The 20,087-nt window shown below is 37.5% G+C and overlaps 3 protein-coding genes and 1 pseudogene across 8 annotated transcripts in view; 3 read left to right on the forward strand and 1 right to left on the reverse strand.

Annotated features, from left to right (window-relative positions):
- Positions 1 to 10,388, forward strand: part of LOC148740330 (uncharacterized) — a 191,029-nt gene extending 180,641 nt beyond the window's left edge. The window contains exons 1-11 of one of the 5 annotated variants that reach the window (XR_015997114.1): positions 325 to 995; positions 1,076 to 1,159; positions 1,776 to 2,135; positions 4,477 to 4,715; positions 5,211 to 5,389; positions 7,691 to 7,787; positions 8,040 to 8,184; positions 8,618 to 8,738; positions 9,359 to 9,479; positions 9,640 to 9,765; positions 10,374 to 10,388. Coding sequence is in view for 3 of the 5 variants with exons in the window: in XM_088750518.1 (XP_088606644.1) it covers positions 971 to 995; positions 1,076 to 1,159; positions 1,776 to 2,135; positions 4,477 to 4,715; positions 5,211 to 5,389; positions 7,691 to 7,787; positions 8,040 to 8,432 (1,377 nt within the window). In the remaining 2 variants the exon portion in view is untranslated. Of the gene's footprint in view, positions 996 to 1,075; positions 1,160 to 1,775; positions 2,136 to 4,476; positions 4,716 to 5,210; positions 5,390 to 7,690; positions 7,788 to 8,039; positions 8,741 to 9,358; positions 9,480 to 9,639; positions 9,766 to 10,373 lie in introns of those variants that run through there. The other 4 variants (XM_088750519.1, XR_015997115.1, XM_088750520.1 and 1 more) reach the window with 4 other exon arrangements.
- Positions 1 to 20,087, reverse strand: part of LOC148740337 (uncharacterized) — a 129,723-nt gene that overhangs the window by 84,977 nt on the left and 24,659 nt on the right. The window lies entirely within an intron of this gene.
- Positions 10,405 to 13,015, forward strand: LOC148740340 (uncharacterized). Its single transcript, XM_088750604.1, has 4 exons — positions 10,405 to 10,544; positions 11,063 to 11,237; positions 11,318 to 11,382; positions 11,630 to 13,015. The coding sequence occupies exons 2-4, from the start codon at positions 11,153 to 11,155 to the stop codon at positions 12,173 to 12,175; spliced, it is 696 nt and encodes a 231-aa protein (XP_088606730.1). The 5' UTR covers positions 10,405 to 10,544; positions 11,063 to 11,152; the 3' UTR covers positions 12,176 to 13,015.
- On the forward strand, positions 13,395 to 20,071 carry LOC148740341 (uncharacterized; annotated as a pseudogene). The gene is made up of 3 exons (XR_015996754.1): positions 13,395 to 13,401; positions 16,875 to 16,930; positions 19,034 to 20,071. The product of XR_015996754.1 is annotated as an uncharacterized LOC148740341 (transcript).

Below are 20,087 nucleotides of genomic sequence, written 5' to 3' on the forward strand. Positions count from 1 at the left end.
TCTGGCAAGTCTGGTAACAGTAGTTTATTCAGCGGAATCAGATAACCTCCTTGGCTGTTGAAAAAATAATTTAATGATAGATGAACAGGTTAATAAATAAATGAAACCAGACCCAAATATATTGTCCTCTTTCTGATACGCCCCTCCGTAAACTATATCTTACCTTGTGGTGACCGATAGAAATAAAAAATAACTTGATAACTTACTTATCAGCTTTATTACATATTTACATCACTACCTAACTATAACACTGGGTTAATTGACAAAGTAATGATACTACGACAAATTCTGTTGTTTTTTTGTCTTTCTTTTTACATGGTTCAAGAGAACGTCCTGTGCTCTTTGTATTTTGTAATCAATTTGTTGAATTTATAATCAAGGAATGAGGATTCTACTGATCTCAGAATTTGTGGAAGATCTTTCAATGCTGATAAGGAAGCCAAGACAATGTTTTGATAGCCTCTGAGGAGACCTTCAATGGTAGCGCTTCTGTTCAAGCAATTCTTCGAAAATATGAGACCTTGAGCGAAGCCCGCTCCCGGTGAGAAATGATCAATAGGATCAATTGACCACACGTCCGAAAATGATTGTTGTGATCATTCTCCGTTTCATTCCTGTCCGTCATACCCAGGTCCCCTTTGTCGCGCTTGCTGTGTAAAGCAAAATGGCGGCTGTCTCGCATAATATTTCGTAGTCTCTACTTTTACAAGCGTTTGCGTGCTAAATGGCTGAACGCTTAGTCAATTTCCAACGCGAGAAAAAGAAAAAACAAAAGCTTCATTGAGCGACTGTCGTGGCTGAGGCAGAGTGTCTACTTGCCTCGAAAAAAAAAAGAAAAAGAAACCGCATATTACCGTTTTCAGCAGAAACCCTTTTACAGGCAAACGATCGAAGTACTCCAAATATCGACGAAGAAAAAATCGACTAAGCAGTACTACCACGGCTGTTCCTGGTGAGTCTAGTTGTTGACATGTTATGTCAAGTTAGATGTAAAGGTAAAAGGTTATAAATCAATCGGAATTAATTAGGTAATTTTGCCCTTCTCCTCATTATCTATATTCGATTTTATTTTTAGCTTCTCCAATTGCCCACGATGTGGATTTCTTGGATGGTCCTACAGAGGATTTAGAAGACTTGTATACGGATAATTTTTCAGATGGTACTGTTACATGTATACGTTCGTCAAGCTTATTCAGCATTTTGATCAAACTAAATATTTTTTTCTTCATTGCATGCATTTAAATGAAAACATTTACTTGCATCAATTTTTACTCTTTTGTTATAAGAGTTAAATGAATTTATTATATTAACCTTGGCTCTAAAGTTACTTTTAAAATTTGTCTATGTGTATTTATCTATCACGAATGCGTTTCTCTGGTTGGCTTGTGCTACCTGCTGCCAAGTTTTATTCTGTGATAGAAAGTGGGTAGTGATTCTCTACAAAATGGTGGCTGTTTCTTTCTGTTGCATTTTGTGTCTCACATGGAGATGTGATAGTTTTGTTTCTCAGTTTTGAAGGATTGTGAGATTTATACTAAAACAAATAAAATTATTTGCTCACAATTATCGCTTGATAGTCAATTCTGGTGATGCCCTCATCAACTATCAAAGTAATCGTAATCTAAATATACATTTAAATAAACATTATTTAAAGGTCTTATAGTTATGAAATAAACATGTTATGTTGTGTTGTGTTATATCATGTCTATTTTGTTTTGCTTTATGTTATATGTTGTGTTTTATGTTTTGTTATGTTTATACAAATATTTTTGTAGATTTAGATCAACCTATTGAGGAATGTGCGACTTATACCAAGCCTCCAACAATCCAGAAGAGTTGGACTACAAGGATTGAGGATCTAGGCAAAAGCTGGGCCAACAAAAGACTTCAAATGAGGAAGTCACTGTTAGAGTTGGAGCCCCTTCTACCATCAGCTCCTTGTGTACACTGCAAGAAAGACCAATCTCTTGTCCGTTGTCGGCAGTGTGGCTTGAAAGAGATCATGTGTGCAAAGTGTGACAATGATTTGCACAGAAGAAATCCTTTTCATGATAGAGAAATCTATCATGAAGGGTTTTTTAAACCCGGGGCACCATCAGTGTCTTCAGACGGGGAAGGAAACTTAACAACAGTAGGTAAGTTAGAACCTTATTTTAGTCATTCTTATTTTTAATTGTAAATAGCAATGTTGTCTTTGAAAAGCCCTCTCGGGAAAAGTCAATAAAGTATGTATGTTCATGGATATATGTATGTAAGTATAATGTTTAATGTTTAAATGTAACCAAATTTTACATAATTATATTTTATTTTGAAATCTTCAATATATTTCTTGGGTTTGTGTTGATATTATTTGTAAATGACCATTACTTCTTGTTACTGCCTCCGGATGGGCTACTCCCTATATATCGTGGACTATATGGGAAAGCCCAGGCGAAAAGGGCTCTCATTAAAGGCCGTTGGTTCGTGTACATGAAAGAATAGGAATTCCAAGATATGGATTATACAAAAACATGGCATTGTTTATTTTAAACAAGGTCAAGTGGTTATTGAAGTGCCTCAAGATTTAATAAAAGAGATTACCTGTTACTACACCCTCATGTGGGTATATATTTGAAAAGGTATGATTTCAGTTGGAAGCTTGTATGGGCATTTTGTACTAAAATCAGGAACACCTCATAAAACCTAGTCTCCCTTGCAGCTGTTTTTTTTGGATGTCACGCAACGCTCCCCCAAAAGAACGGCTGCTGACAACCGAACTACATTCCTTTCTCCGAATTGGCGAATCACAGCTCGGGTTCCATTTTCAGGAACCTTTTCGCGCCAGACTCACCTTTTGAGACTCGTCCAATCAGATATCGTTTTCTATTGCGATCCTCATGTGGAAAACACAAGACAAATGGCGGTGCTTGAAAGAGCTTTTCGCAAAGCGTCGTCAAAGTTCAAAATTTTTGAGCCTAAAGCTCACCAGAAGCTTGCAATTTAAAAGGTTTTAGTCGAGAAAGAAGATGTTTTTGTTAAGTTGCCTACAGGATCCGGGAAATCGTTAATATATCAAGCACTCCCGCTCGTGTTTGACCATGTTACCGATGAAAGTGGTCATACTATTGTTATTGTTGTTGCGTTGTGCCAACGTGCGGAAACACTCGATAATTCGGGCCGATTTCCTGTACCGGTGATAAGAAGCCACGAACACAACTAATCGGGTTCACTCCGGCTAGCAGCAGACTGGCAAATGAAGAAGTACAAGTAGTGTAGGAGACATTTGGCCGACCTAAATTGCAGTGTTCTCGAAGCTTCGCCCGGTTTGTTGACGGCAAGCACGTGCTTTTTTCCTCCTGATCTCCATCTGTAGGTCGAAGCAAGCGTTCAGCCCTTGACCTAGATTGAAAGGCGTCTTGCATTTCCTTTTGATTATTGATGTAATTTACTGTTTCTTATATATTCTGACTTTTATAATCTGTAGTAACCTCTTGAAATAGTGCGAATAAAGAGCTTCTGTTCAGTTTTTAGCTTCTTCTACTTTCTCAGTTGCTCACTGAAACTTGAACAACCGCTCAAACTATCTAGTGTTCGTTTCGTTGGCGTAGCAGTTGACGTCTATGTTAAGCGTAGATTCTATAATTTCAACGAAATTGTGAGAAGTTTTCCCAAAAATATATACTCTATCTTTACCAGGGCACAATGATGAACATGTGAAACATTTCAAGCTCTCATCAACAAATTTCTTCAGTGTTTCTCCCAACATCCACATTTTTGTGTGAAACCTTACGTCATTCAGATTTTCTGGTATGTGATTGGTCTGTTCAATAGACCACGACCAAACCGCAAAGACAATGAGAAAAGAATGTAGTTCGGTTGTCAGCAGCCGTTCTTTTGGGGGAGCTTTGCGTGACATCCAAAAAAAACGACTGCGAGGGAGACTACATAAAAACCCAGAATACTCTTAAAAAAGCTAAGTGAAACCCTACCCACCCAAAACACCAGCAGCTAACCTTTAATTGCGTTAACCACTAACTGTCAGTTGTAGCCCTATTTCTAATCCTAAACTAACCTTGTTGTTAGTTGGTGTTCTGGTGTTTCTGGTTGTAGTACCTGCCATTTGTATATATCCCCCTCATATGATAAGAAAATTTTATATTTCTGTTGCTTTTATTTTCACTTACTGAATAGGTGTTTCTTTTGCTTACTTGTTTTCAATTAACAGTGCGATGTCTGCCACATAGTGTCAATTCAGTCTACAATATAATTATGTGCTGTATGCAAGGCTGTTGATTCCTTTGAGCCAGTCTCTTTAACCAATAAAGGATGTATTGTTGTCACTGCTAATGGTACAGTATTTTTACCTATAATTTCAATCTTTTTAACACCAGTTGACCATTTAGCATTCACATCAGTTAAGTTTTACGTATTGCAGTTGTCTGTAGTGATAGATAAAACTATTTTTGTCTGTTTTTTTTATTATTGTCTTTTCCATAGGAAGGTTTGATTTAAATGTCGCTGTCTATTGCTGCAGCTGTTGTGAGTATTCCGTTAATCCACTCGATGTAAATCAACTCGTGAGTGAAGGGTATTGGCCTGCTACTTTAGCAAATACCCAATACCTTTTTTCTCAAGATCTTCTCACCAGGTGGGATTTACTTCAAAAGCACCTCCCTGGATCATCTAAAAGTGGTTTTCTCAGATCTTTGGAAGATTTCTCTATTTTAAGAGGAAGGGTAGGTTACAATGCTATAAAGTGTACAAAATGGTCATTTCTGTTCAAATATTTTTAAAAGGTTAAATTCATATACACATAGTTAATGCTTTGTACCTTTTACATTTTTTTGTTAAAAAATTTAAATGTAAATTTAAATTGTGTGTCTATTTTCCGTCCCAAGCCAGCCAGCAACCCACTCCATAAAAAAAAATCCCATGATTCCCTTTTGGTAAGGTCCTCTACTAAAAAGACCAAATATTGTTAAATACATTTTGTTCCTTTCAAAGGAGTGCGATTTTAGAATCTCCATCCCCTACTCCAAGAGTGATGCCTGGTATCCTATAATTGACTCACACATTTAACAAAATGTAGCTTTTTTTACAGTGAATCAAATTAGTCAATGCCTCTCCATCAAGTAATCTATGTTGAAAGTGTTGCAAACATACCCATCAGAGATTATGAAATGTATTTATCAGTTTATGTTATTCTTTCATCTTTTACATCTAATTCTTAGGTTGGTGTTATAAATGACTCTGCATTTAGTATTGCATTTAAAGAATGGAAGTTCTGCAACCATGAGATTAATTTGCTACAATTCAAGGACTTTATGGTATGCCCAGCCTGTGCTACCTACCAGCACTCAGCCCATGTGGACGGCAATGCCAAGTTGTATCGTTACAAGTCAGCTGAAGAGTAAGTAACCTGTCATTTAACGTGCATTTAATGTATGTAATTGTTTCTCCTAAATAAGGACAACAATTATTAATGGCCTTGTTTCCAGGTGGTGGGTAACATTGAAGTAGCATCTCAAAGTTGCACCTCTTTTATCTTTTATGCATCGCTTCTCACTTGGAGAGCTAATGATGAAAGTTTTTGTTATTTTTTTGAAAGCCATAAGCTATTTTGTTGTATCAGGGTTGTCATTAGAAAATGTAATAGGTGTCTGATCTAAACTGAGTAGGCGGCTGAAGTAAATTGTGCTTGCAGAGCAAGCACAGCGTGTTGCTACGCAACACGCCTCTCTAGGGGGGCCCGAGGGCATGTTCCCCCGAAAAATTTTGAATTGCGAAACTCTCTGTGACGTACTTTCCAGCATTCTGGGGCATATTTAAGTAGCATTTTTAGCCACACATTGATGTTAAAATCAGTTCAAAAATATGTACAAACGTGGAAAGTTTCTTTCCTTAATTCCACCACTTTCTTTTTCTGATGAAACGTTGGTGTTCTCGGTCACAATTTCTAGAAGCAATAAATGAATGAAGATTCGTTTTCTTCATGAACTTCTTCGACAACGAAAATGCTTCAGCCTTCTATTCTCATAACGTTTTCTTTCATTGCGTTTTTGTCTTGTTTTGTTTTTGTTTCTGTTTTTGTTTTTGTTTTTTTTTTTGTCCATAGAATCTGGTTTATAAATTTGGTTCATCGTGTTGCAATTCAATTCCCCCCTTTTTCGCTGTGAAAACCCCCTGGATTCAAGCTCTACTTCCGAATTTAAAATAGGCGTATGTTTTGTCTATCAAAGTATTTCCTCTTATCTCTAAACATCACAACTGATAAACATCTGGAAATCACCCGCCGAATGCAACGAGCTTTGCAAATCACGATGACATGAAACATTTGACCTTTTAAATCCATAACAAGGACTCGAAAAGGTCCATAAATTTTAAGAAAGTTAAATTGTAGGTATTTTAATTCAATTGATTTGGTGAACAATTGCTAACGTCGCGAAATCTTAAAAAAAAACAATCTGGCGGCAACTTTGACGGCAACTTTGACGGCCACGTATGGTTGGAACGAAATTTACAATGATCGAAGAACTTTGTCGAAATCGTAAACAAAATGAAGAAATTTTCCTTCAAAATGTCTCCTTCGGATAACGTAAAACATGCTCTTTTCTGCGGGTCTAAAGCAGCAATTAATGAAAGTCTAGCTGTCCCGAACTCAAGAGAACATCTTTCTGTGATTATTTAGCGTTATAGCGGTACGTGTTTACGGCAAATTAAGGCGAATCTTCCTGCCTTTGTAATTATTTAGAGTGGAATGAACACAACTGATTCAGCAAGGTGAAATAGATCTTGATAAACTTCCTTTTCCAACGCTCTTAAAGCTCTTTTGAAAGTATGTAGTTGATCGGCAATAATTTGCCATTATATTTAAATGAGATATGTCTGTGTTATTAAATGCCTCGGTGAGCTTCGTAATTATGATATTTGACAGCAATCGAAACTCTTTCTTACCTTGGTGGCCCGGCCTCGTTTTCGCTAGATTTCGTCTTCTACGATTGACCTGAAAAGTAATCTTGAAGAGATCGCTTTCTTCGCTGGCCATCCATTTTCGATTTTCGAAGCATCAACGCACGTGTGAATTGCGATCAGTTTCGTGCTTCGCTAAGTCACGCATTTCATGTTACTCGTTAGTTAGCTGTACCACTGATAGTTTTTGTACAGTATTTCCTGTATAGGTTTTTAGGTTTTTCTGTCTTCCATAACATCAGGAGTATACAAGAGAATGATCACTAAACTAAGCTTCAGATTTACAAAAAGAAAGATTTCTTGGGAAGACAGATCTCAATATTACAAAAATTCTTTCGCTCCGACGGAGGGCTAAAGCTCGAAACGTCAGCTTTTGTAATCGTTACGGTGGCCAATTTACCATTACAACTTTGTGGATATATCCAAATTATTACAAAAATTCTGCTTCACAAAGTAGCCGGCGCAAAATGGTCTGACAGCCGGCGGATTTCCGCCGCCTACCGGCTTCTAATGACAACCCTGTTGTATTAAATTAATGTTTCGAATTGTAATTGATAATAGACAAGTATTTTCTTGATTTTTTTCTCCCTCCTTATACACATGTAAGTAATTTCTTATAGGTTGTGATTATTTTTTATTATGCAATTAAAATTGAGGTAAAACATCCAACCTTTCCTTTTTAAATAACTATAATTTAATTTTACTCTCCTACCCTGTTTTGTAATTTTTTTTTTGTTTTTAGGAGAAAACAAGATTCCTATTATAGTGAAACATTCATTTTAAGCAATGACAAAGTTGATAATCATCTAGCCAAAGTTTACAAGAATACAAATCAGTATGTAAGTTTTTTTTACTCTTGGTTTTGTTGGTATCCTCTTTTATGTTTATAAATAAATTTATTCTTTCCCATTGCAGTTATGTCCCTGCCATTGATAAACAGAGATATTAATGTTTTTTTTGCTAGGCAAATGCATGCTATGACCTTAATCTCTGACATTAATTAATGTATGATAAAAGCTTTTGTATTACTTGTTTTACTCTTTGTAAATTGTGCCTTAGTTTTTACTATATTGTCCAATTTTTTATAAAAGGAAACTGGTAATAACAGTTGTGGTGAGTCCCACTGGCATGCAGCAAGAAACACCCTCAAGAAAAAAAAGCGTCTTGATGAGACTGGGCTGACCATTACTGGCTGCCGACATGGGACTGCGCAACGAGCAATGAACATGTTTTATGGTGAAGTGTATGGTTATGCTCATTATATTCAAATTCAGGACATGATTCCTAGAAAAGTAACATACTTTTGGGAAGATGTTGTCTGCAAATACTGGCCATGGCTGATGAAAAAAGATCCCCAGAGTGCATCAAAAATGAAGCCAGCATTGTCAGTTATGCATGGAAAGGCTCACAGTTGGTCCTGTCAAGTACACTTTTCATTCATAGTATTTCATTTAAACATTGTGGGTGGCTCCTACTTGTTTTGACACTTATAGAGTAAGAAGAAATTTATATATTTTGAGGAAAAGTAAATAAAGGATATTATAAAAGTAGATGTTTGCTTCCACAATGAACCCAACCATGTAAGATTTATTTTAATCTGAATTTAACTTGAACAAACTAAAAACTAGATGTTACATTCTAAAGGAATATTTTGCATTACACATGCTAGGTTCTTTGGGGGGGTGGGTGGTGGCAGGAGGTGTCTGCTCGCTCTACAGGAGAAGAAGTGGAACAGATAAACAGCTATGTATCACGCTGTGGATCAACATCAAAGCACATGTGCCCTGAAGGTTGTATATACGTCTTTATTTGACCTCTAAATGATCATAAATTAACTGTTGGTAAATTTCTAACTCAATAGTGTTTATGCAGTACAACCTCCTTCCCATTCATTTCCCTAAGCATGAAGGAATGCTGACATAATATATGCTAATGTTAAATCTTTTGATTATTCTAATGAAATCATTGTTGTCATTAATTTTTTCCTTTTTTTCCTCTGGTCGAGAGGAGTTGTTAACTGAACATGCTATTGCTTGGAATTCCCGTAAAATTCTTAACCTCGCTGATTTGTAATCTAAAAGATTTGCAAAGGTCATTTGCATTCATAGCACAGTGACAGTTTGCTTGACTCAACTCTGGTATCATTAGTTAAAAATGATTTGAACATGTGTGAATGAGTATTATTTTAATAACAGTTAAATAATATTTTTTATAATATTAGAATCATGCATTTAATGCTTGTTATTATAATTATGTTAATTATTAATTTTTAACTTTTTCCCCATTATGCTGGGAATGTAGACGAAATTGTTTATGTTTTGTCATGAAACATTTTTCTTGATATAATTACAAAAATCAGTGGAAGCATCACATGGTATTTATTTTTATATACGTATTTTATATTGCACAGGTAAAAAAGGACCTGAAACAGCATTGTCAAGATTTCTATGCATTGGCTAGAGAACTTGGAGTAGATGTTGAATCCTGTAATCTTGGCGTCTGGACATCGGAAGTCTGAGATCATGCTAAACGTACTTTTGGGAAATTAATTATTTGAGTAGTGATTTGTGCTAAGATTTTTGGTCCTGATTTTCCATTTAGAGTTTTAATGCTGTTTGAGTTGAAGAATTTAAACTTGCATCCTGTCTGCAAAACCTGTTGATTGATGAGCACTACCTTGTTCATTTTCAGAACTTGACAGGAAATCTTCATCTGAAGATGGGGCTGCTATTCAGAAATCGTTTGAACTTCATCAGAAGATTGAATATATGGCCTCTTCTATAAAGCAGAGATTGAAAAATATCAATCGACTAGCAGGTTAGTTTATTTCCTTATTCATTATAATTATGCCTTTTGGTCATCAATATGTGTATTTAGTCATGCTTCACTTTTCCATCTTTATTGATTAAGATGCTTCCCAAAAGACCAACCCCTAACGTCCTCACTCGTGGGAAGTGGGCAATAGTTAAGTAGGGGAATGGCTGTCAGGTTGAGGTACATTAGTATTCAGGTCCTGTGACTGCTACAGTAGCTGTGAAGGCGCTGACAGGAACTCTGAACAAGCTGGCAAATAGGGGCTTTGGCTATTCTGTAGGTGGATGGGGTTATGACTGCAGAAACAGACACAGTTAATAACAATGCAATACGACTGCTTGCCAGAAGGAGGACCACACCTTGGATGTTACTATTATGCTCTGTAAGCTGAAGGCCTAGCTGAACTTGGATGAGAGGAAAAAAGAACTAATTCATTATGTATTGCTTACATCAGACCTGGGGAAAATGACGATGACTGAACTAGTAAATTGCTGGAGCAAGACAGTGAAGGCCTATGTGACTGTGCATGATTAGGACAGATGATTAATAAATTATTTTACTGACATAATTTGCCTTTTTTCTCCTTTTTGTTACAATTGTATTTTCCCTAGTACATACCTCAAAACAACGTCATCGCTTACGCAAAAAGATCACTGAAGAAAAATCAGACCTTGCAAGGCTTATTTCAGAGTACAATGGTCTTGCTATCACAGATTGTAAAGTGGAAATTGCAGATGCCCTTGACAACAACTTTCCGTGGACTCTACATGATCAGACTGGTGGTAAATAAATTACAATGCAGTGTATATATTTTAATATTTTAATATATTCATGTTTATATGACTGTATTGTGAAAACTTGTGAAAAGAAAGAACACGAAATGCATGATTTTGATTTAAACTGCAAACACCCCCAAAATGATTTTAATGAGTCCCATTTGATTTTAAGATGATGATTAGCATGTGGCGATACAGGGTACAAAGAAGTTGGTGTCCTATAGCCCCAGGCTAGCCACGGGATTTTGCTGTTGGGTTAGTGGATTTTACCCACAACGTGCCTGAAGGGAAGTGAAAGTTTTTTGGGAGATTATTTTGGGGGAAATTCGGGCAAGCTGGAAAATTGAACTTCTTTGTACCCTGTGATGACACTTTTACGCTGTGATAAATTATGACTTGCTTTGCAATCGTGCACGATTTAAGGACGCCATATTTGGTTACCAGTTTTAACAAACTAATGTCTTAATTAGATTTTGGATGTCTTTCTTTTTTATTTTCTATTTTTTTTTTTTTTTTTTTTTCAGAAATGCCTCTTCGTACTAAGAAACAAGTTGTGGAGAAGTATCTGGAGGGTAGAGGGTTGACAGAGGAGAAGGTACTTTTGAAAAAAAGAGATGACTGGACTTTTGAGGTTCTACAAGGACACTGTTATTCCAGAAATCTTATCAACAATTGAAAGTCAGAAAGCAGTTTTGTCAGGTATGCGAACAGCATTTCCATTTTGGTGCAAAATAATGATTGTTGCATGTTATTAAATCCATGTACTCTTCAATTTTTAGAATGTAATGAAGATTGTATATTGGACGAGGCAAGTGGGCCAGTTTCCTCCTCTGAAGGTAGCTCGGTAGGTGTGCCTCTGACATTACCTTTGATTCTTCTCTCCCAACGTTAGATCAACCTTTAGTTAATCTCTGCCAGGTTTTTGTTCCAGCCAAGCTAGTGGTCTGCAAGGGCAATCACGCAAACGTACATGCACACGTTTCCGTCCATATTCATATACACACAAATATATTGTAAATTTGAATTGTTGCATATAAAAACACATGGACTAAGTAAAGACAGACTGAATGATATTTTGGCTTCTTTTTCAGGAGGGCCGTTATTGCTATGAAGGCACAGAGTCCCTTGCTGTGCGCGGAAAGATCTCATTAGCACGAAAAGGTTTGGACTTTGCTAAGGCACAAATCGCCCAAGGAGTTGCCATGTTTAAAGCGGCTACAAAAGGTGATTTTAGTGAGTTCGAATTCGCTGAGAGCAACAATCAACAGTTTGGAGATGATGATGAGGAGTCTGCCTCGAGTGAACCAGAGTGGGATGACATTGGGGCGGAACTGGGTGACGATATTGTGACACAACCTTCCAAACAAGTTGAACCTGTTTCCTTGGTCGATGGTGACGTGTACAGTTGGATGTTCCCCCCAGAATTTTGCCAGTCTAGTATCGATGGTCGCAATGGAAGCAATGCCTGTAGTCTGATTTCTTTAGCAGTCGCTCACACGTTCCTAACAATCGACCTTTCGCTTCCGCTCGCAAACCTGACCTGCCCTCAGATTGGACAAAGTTTCTTTACTTGTGCATCCATCTTGGAAACGTGTTGTATGACAATTCCCGTCATTCATTGCGACATGGATACCTGAATGCCGCCGAAGCTGGTCAATTATTCAGCAGATATGCCACTGTTAAACTTGGACAGACATACCCTGTTAGGGTATGTGATCAGCACAGCTTGTCCACCGTAATGCCACTGTTAAACTTGCACAGACATACCCTGTTAGGGTATGTGATCAGCACAGCTTGTCCACCGTAGAGGAACAACTTCGCCGGCTAGCGAGACAGAACAAGCGCTGTGCTTCGATATTTATTTATGATGACAAGACTGTGACTTTTCTGGTCAGCCAACAATTGGCACTGTCGCGGCTATCGACTCGCACAGTCACCCCTCCCTACGGAGCAGCTATTGTCACCACTGATAAATTAGCTCCTCCGTTTGTAGCACGTTTTGAAGATATTGCAACCCTTAATAACAGCACGTTTGGCAATTTAACAATTGTAGACATTTAGAAATTTAAATTAGGTAACGTAAAGTTCACGTTCGAGCCAAGATGCCCATCAGGCCGGAGCTTATCCCGGTGTTTTATAGTGTACACCGAGATGTACCCAAATAGTTATTTTTTGAAACGATATGACTTCCTACGAATTCCTTAACCTCGCACATTTTCTGTCTGTAAGTGATTCTATATAGTGGTACTACTAAACCGTAATATCAGATTACCAAAGAGTTAAGGTGGTATTTGCGAGACGTCATTTTCTTTTTTAGTAAATGCAAGTAATGGCATTGAAAAAACGTCTTTTTTATTAAGGTGATAATTGTCAGCAAATATGTATTCAGATTGATCAATCGATTGATGTAACTGTCATTTGTTTGTCAATATGAAACTTGATTAAATTAAAATGAGAGCAAATTTACAAACACGAAATGAACTGGAAAAAAGTGCGGAAATGATTGTTTGACTGCGCCCTTAAGGGTTTACAGATACAACGATGAGAAAAAAATACAAATTCTGACAGTTTATTAAGTATTTTGTGCAGTCTCGTACCAAAAATTTGACCGACATAAGATCTTTGTAACTCAAAGTGGCTTATAAATCTAAGACTACAAATATTTAAAGGATCTTCTGGTTTAATTTCCTTAGTGACAGTGTCCATTAATCCTGCTATTTCAAAACACTTCCTCGTCACATCAGGTTTGTTGCGACTTACCAGCGTTGTGTTATTTTACCGTAAAATTTTGGACACTTAAAAATTTCGGACAATTATTATCGGACTCTTCTTTGCCCAAAATCACAGCCGTCAGAAATGTTTGGTAAGTTATTTACCCCTCTGTTTACCTGTCTTTTTATCTGTCTTTCTGTCCGTCGGTCGGTCGATCTAGTGTCTGTCCGTCTTTCGGTCTGTCTGCTTCTTTGCCTGTCTGTCTGTCTGCGTATTTGCCTGTGTCTGTCTATCTCTTTATCTGTGTCTAAGGCTATCTGTCTGTAATTCCATCTCCCTCTCTGTCGTTCTATCTGTGTATGTATGTCAAAATGCCACTCTGTCTATCTGTGCATGCTTGTCTATCTTTCTGTCTTACTGTTAGTGTCTGTCCAGCCTTCCATATGCTTGTCTGTCTATAAGTCTATCTGCTTGTTTGTCTGCCAGTATGTCTATTTAGCTCACTTTAGGGTTAGGGTTAGACTAGAGTTAGGGGTAGGGTTTTTTTAGGGTTAGGGCTAGGGTTTTAGTTAGGGTTAGGGGTATAAATCCATTTACTTTAACGTAATATACTTATCATTTGGCACAGAAGTGTAAGTCGATGCGCTCTATCTGATGAAAGGATCGAAGTTTTAAATTTCTGCTGAGTCAACAGTTTTTTTGTGGAAAAACCACGATAAAACGGCGTATGAATGACTTCTTCGTTTTCTTTTTTCAAACAAACTTTTTATATGTTGATGATCATAACCCAAAAAAGACCGCGGATGTAAAAAGTTCGATTTTCCGCCATTTGAATTTTAAATGAGGACGGCTCATACGCTGAACATTTAAATTGTTTCAGTTTGAGTGCCTGACAACGCTTATCGATTGACAAGAACATATCGCGTGGTTATGTATTATTAACCTTTACGAATAAAAGTGACTCGAAAAAATACAGAAAGTAGAACGGATTATCACAATTATTGTACTTGCTCTCAGAAGAAAGTTGTCTGTATAATTAAGTAAAGCGCTACAGATCGATACAGAGGTACGAGTCCATTGCAACTGATACATGTCATGGGTACAAACCTCGGGCATTATCCTGGAATGTACCGCCATCAAGTCAAAATTTTTTGGGCAGAATACTACTAATTTGTTACATGCGGGTTTTCACTGTAACTGTTGAGTGTATGTGCTACTGATAACTTGACCATGTGGCCTATTCTACATTGCAAACTTTGGAAGATGGAAAAATGTAAACTTTTACGTTTAATAAATCCACTTACTTTAACTCAATAAACTTCTAATTTGACACAGAAATGTAAGTCGATAAGCTTTATCTGATGAAAGGATCATAGCTTTGATTTTTTTTGCAGAATCAGCATTTTTTATCAAAACCAGGATAAAACGCCTTAAGTTCTTTGCATGTTTTCTTACTGTTTGAAACAAACTTTTGATATGTTAAGGATCTTTACCATAAAATGACACATGCAAAATTTCACGCTCACATCGTAAACGAAACTGAAAATACGCTGATGTAAAAAGTTAAATGTTTCGCCATTTGGAATTGTAAATAGGGACGGCTGATACCCTGAACATTTGAATTTTTCCCTTTGAGTGCCTGACACCCGGTTATCGATTGACAAGAACGTGTCCCTTTGTTATATTAAAACTTTCCGAAAAATCAGAAGCTAAAGCTGATTATAGTTTTTGTGGTGTCCTTACCCACGCTGTTAAACCTAAGGAATTTCAAGAGTTAATCGATAGGTGGCTTGATAAAAGAATGGAATGAAGTGTGATTGGGAGTAAAACCAGATTGTGTTATGTCTGACTCTGGAGTTTTCAATGCAACCCTGGCAATTCCGTTTATACGGTCAATAATCAAGGGCCCTGAACCGCTGACAGTATTACTGAGCTATCGGCCAATTTAAGAGGTCGTGACTGTAAATATCGAGAATCGCTGGCCAGGCTAAAAAAATCGAAAATTCTGATAATTTCCCTGGGAAACCCCTTTGGGGAGATGTATTCGAAAAAAATATTTCAAAGTTTGAAATATCAAATGTCTACGAGAAAATGGGGAAAAACGAAAATTCGGGTTTTTACCTAATTAATTATGCGAAAAATACAGTAAAATTGAGCAACTTTAGTGTGCTAGTACTGAGGGAGGATGTTTCGTAAGAAATCGGCGGTATTTTTAATGAAAAACATAATTCATTTGATTGTTATTTATGGCACTTTTAGGAGCTTTGGTTTAATTTTAAAATTTACATGATTTTTTAACAAAGTACTCTCAAACACTTGTAAAAAGCGAAAAATCGAGCAACTTCAAGCCTTGAAAACACGTCTTGGTATTTGAGAAATCATGTCAAACTGCATGCTGGCACAAAGTTTAGTCCTTATGCAAAAATAATATGAAATAAAAGTTTTGGGTAATTCAGAAAAGTGCCGGCAAAATAAAAGAGTTTGCGACGCACTGTGGCTAAGGTCAGAAATTTGCATGATGATCAGTTGTAGAAATCGTACTGGAGAGCTACGAAGTACACAAGATAGTTAAAGATGGTTAAAAAATTTTTGATATGGAAATGATATGAAATTATTCAGTAAGAAATCCGTAGACATTGCTGAAGAGGACTGTAAATTGATGTGTAGATACGAAATTTTCTGATAATTTGAATTTCAGAAGACTCTGTTATTGTTGACCTGCTATTTCAACAGCACTACCTACACCTAACTATAGATAAGGGCCGCTGTATAGTTCACCATTTTTGTTGACCAGGTGTTTATTATCGACATTATTCTTAGTTGAGTAGCTACGTTTTCTGCAACTGCGATAATATGATTTCTTTTGAATTATCGCGGATATCTTGAAAAAAGTTATGTGAGTAAACAAAGTCACGCAACACCGTAAGCTTCTGCCGTGTAGTTTTTCACCACAAGATAACAGCCAAACTGTTTATTACGATATTTACCCTAATATTTTTCGGAAAAATGGCCACATTTCTGTCATAAAACTTGATAAAAAGGACTTATGTCACGGTAGCAGTTAAACCGTGTTGCAATCTGGGCCATCATTTTCCATGATGCAATCACGCTCTTCCTCTTAAAGGTAAACACGTACTAAGTCTTTCACAGAGCAAGAAAAGATAACGATATCATTTTGTAGCATTGCCTCTCTTCTTGGGGGGGCTTTTGGTGCAAGTTCTGAAAATCCAAACGTGACCGACTTTGTCGAGTTGAAAGACTGTACTAGAGATGTTACAGCTCACTTGAAGAGTTGTAGCATTTTGACGGATGTTGAAAACGTCAGCAACGAGAGGAAATTATTACTTACACGGGCAGGTTAATAAAGATCATTTTGATTTACAATTTTCGATTACAACATGAATACATTTGGACTATTCATTTATACAGCAATAATTTACCAATTAAGTTTTCTTTACCAAGGATTTTCATCACACAGGACAGTCAGTTGCATATGACGGTATGCCCTAAACACAGAGACGCGTGCGGTACTCGCTGGCGAACAGGCAAGACTAGATGTTGCATTCCAGCAGAAGTAGCGGGTCACAAGTCGACAACCTGTCGAGGTGATCGTGAAATTGACAGAAAACAATCTTGTTTTGTTTTTAAAGAAACTGGAATGCTGGTCACAGTTGGGTCGGGTAAGTGCAGTTAAACCGTACACTGCTTTAGTAGGAGAAATAAATATTTGTTATTTTCCGGCTGGGAGGTTCGTACGGTGAAAAACGGTGACCTCGGTCTTGAAAATGTTGCCCGAAGCCGTAGGCCAAGGGCAGCCTTTTTAAGACTGAGGTCACCGTTTTTCACCATACGGACCGACCCTTAGCCGGTAAATAAAGGTTTTTTTTTTTTTTAACTTAACGAAATCCTTTCCGAAAGAACCCGAATCGTGATTTAGAGCTGTAAATACAGCAAGATCTTCCATAAGCTGAGCAATTTTTTGAGCGAGTAAATGCCGTGGTTAAAAAAGAGGTGATGCAAACTATAGAGAGATGCTTTACTGAAACATTTTCATTTGCGTATTGATAAAGGTGATTTAAAACGCTTCCAAACAAACTATAAAACATTATTTTTACAAGTATCTATCACAAACTGACACCTGTCAATTAGAGAGTGCGTAAGAAAAAAAAAAGCGCATGTACTCTTTTGAAAAACAACCAGACTAGTTTGGCAAGGACTGTCTTGTCAATGTTTTCTTTAAGAACAGTCAATGATCTTATGAAAACTAATGTTCACTCTCATCGAAAATTAATTGATGTACGAGGATTTACCTCTGTTCGTTAAGTAAACGGCGAGGAAAGTAATTGTAAGTAAATTCAAATTTTTTATTTTGAAGTTGTGAGAGTTTGCTCTTTTGTTTTCTGCAATGGCGTGTGTAAATCTGATCTTTCCTCCGTAAAAACTAAATTCGAATGATACACTCCGACGAGACACAAGAGCATTTAATGCGGCCTTTTCTAATCGAATTCCTTCAGTTTCTGTTGTGCAATTCATGGTTAAAAATTTCAAATTGAACGGACTTGGAAATACTCACCGAGAGCGTAAATTTGTTGAGAACTAAAATTAAAACTTTGCTTGCTCTTTTATTACGAACAAATTGTTTGAGAAAATTCAGATATTGAATGAATGAAAGTTCCAGCGATTAGTTCAACTGTAACCAAATACCTCACATTTTAACTTTCTAGGTACTTTTTGTGAACGATTTAAATTAATTATAGACGGTTTTTAGACCCCTTGTTAACCAACGTAATGACACTATTGCTTATGCAAATGAATTCTGAAACCAATACGAGATATATTAATGAAAAATGGCAACGAAAGTAGGGATGTACTCGGCGACTCACGAAAGCGTTACCGTTACCGTGGGTAGAGATAGGAAAATACTGACCGGGTAAAGAACCAATCAGATTGCAGGATTCGTTACCGTGCCCTCTGAGAAAAATTAAGTAAATCAAATACACTCTTATTGCTTTGACCCTCTTTTGACAAATGAAAGGGACGCACTGTGCCCTAGAGGATGAGGAACGCCAACAAACGGCCAATATTGCAGACAACTGAGTCAGTGGTCTCTTTCCTTGCCTAAACTATCGTTGGAAATGCTCCTTCGGAGCAAAATAGCCGACCGAATAGCCATTTAGGGGTGGAACAGGGGGTCTCCTGTCGGGTTCGGTACGGGTATCTTGCCTTCCCGGCTCCCACCCCTTTTTTCGTAGCTTCCTGTCTTTATCCATTCTTCGATTGCCAAATATTTAAAAGCATTGTTGCGTGGTTTCAACAAATTTATCCCACTTCCCACTATTTTCTAACTCGCTCTTCCTGCCCTTTCCTCTCCCGCCCCCTATTCTCCTGGGCGCTCACTTCCAAGTATCCCCTTTTAGGTTACGCTAAAGTACGAGTGAGCGTTAATCAGTAAGAAGGACTTAGAATACCACCGTTTCTATTACCATGCCCATTTATCCTTCCCTAACTCTTCTGTTTTTTTTTTTTTTTTTTCGATCCGTAGCTATTTGCAAGCAATGCCGGGATCATCTGGGTAAAATGATGGTGTCTACTTCTGCGAACTCTACAGAAACTGCCTTTTCTTCACCAACAGTTGTTGTTGAACCCGTGTCCGCACAGAAAAGACAGGAAACATTTTTATTGGTAATTGTCGTTTAAACAGGTAGGCAGTCCATAGGTTTAATCAGTATCTTGCATTAATTTGCGATCATTAAATTACTTTTCATATTTTTTCCTCCCATAAGGAAGCCGAGGCAAGTAGTACAGAAGATATATGTGAGAATGTAAAACACCTTTCCATTGACGACAGCTACATTTTTGGGTCATCCGAAAACACAAGTACAACTAGCTCAGGTGAAGTGGTTCTTTTTGCCAACAAACCTTTAAGGCTGCTTAATGAATTCCTTTCGGAGTGTAGTAAAAACGGTTGATAATCCACAGTTTGAGTGGTTAAAGAGTGCTGATAGAACGAAACGAAGGTACATACAACGCGCTAGTGATATCCTCGTCGCAGTGTTAAAGGTTGTGTCCCCCGAAAACTCAGGTTATCTTTGGTCAGCACTACAAGCTTCAAGGGCCGTCAATGATGAGCTTGGTTTAGAGGGTACAATGCTCCCATCCCATCGTCTTTACCTCGAGGCCATAGCAGAAACTTACAAAAATGCCGGCAGCTGGGACACAAGGAGACAAATCCTTCAATTATGAGTGCCGCTGCGAGTTTTTCTACTATACAAGAATTTATTCCCGGTCTGACCCAGTATAGATACACTGTGGCGAACTTACATCGCCTTCAGCATGGAGTAGTGACGCCCGTTTCTGTAGGGCCTTCAGCGAGGGTACGGATAGACGAGGCCCAACTTGACCATTTTTTGCAGTTCATTACAAGCCCACATATTATTCAAGATATGCCTTTTGGTCAAAGGAGTCTACGACTGTCCAACGGTAACGTATTGGAAGTACCAAATGTAGTTCGGTGTCTAATACCAGAGGGAATTGCTGTTCAATATGAGCAATATTGCAAAGAAGTCGGATTTACCCCTTTCAGTAAAAGAACACTTTGGCGTGTATTAGCTGCTTGTAGCGCGACGGTCAGAAAGAGCCTCCAGGGACTGGACTATTTTGCAGCCGATGGAGCCTCTGCATTTGACAAGATGATTTCACTCCTAAATCAACTTAAAGGCCTGGTTGAAGATAGCACGGTAAGAGGATGGCAGGAAAAGCTCAAGAACTCAAAACTTTACCTAAAGGCGGACTTCAAGGTAAGATATTGCTTAAAGAAATAATAGTCTACTTTCGGGT

This window comes from Stylophora pistillata, chromosome 2, assembly GCF_964205215.1.
Source record: "Stylophora pistillata chromosome 2, jaStyPist1.2, whole genome shotgun sequence".
Lineage (NCBI taxonomy): Eukaryota > Metazoa > Cnidaria > Anthozoa > Scleractinia > Pocilloporidae > Stylophora > Stylophora pistillata.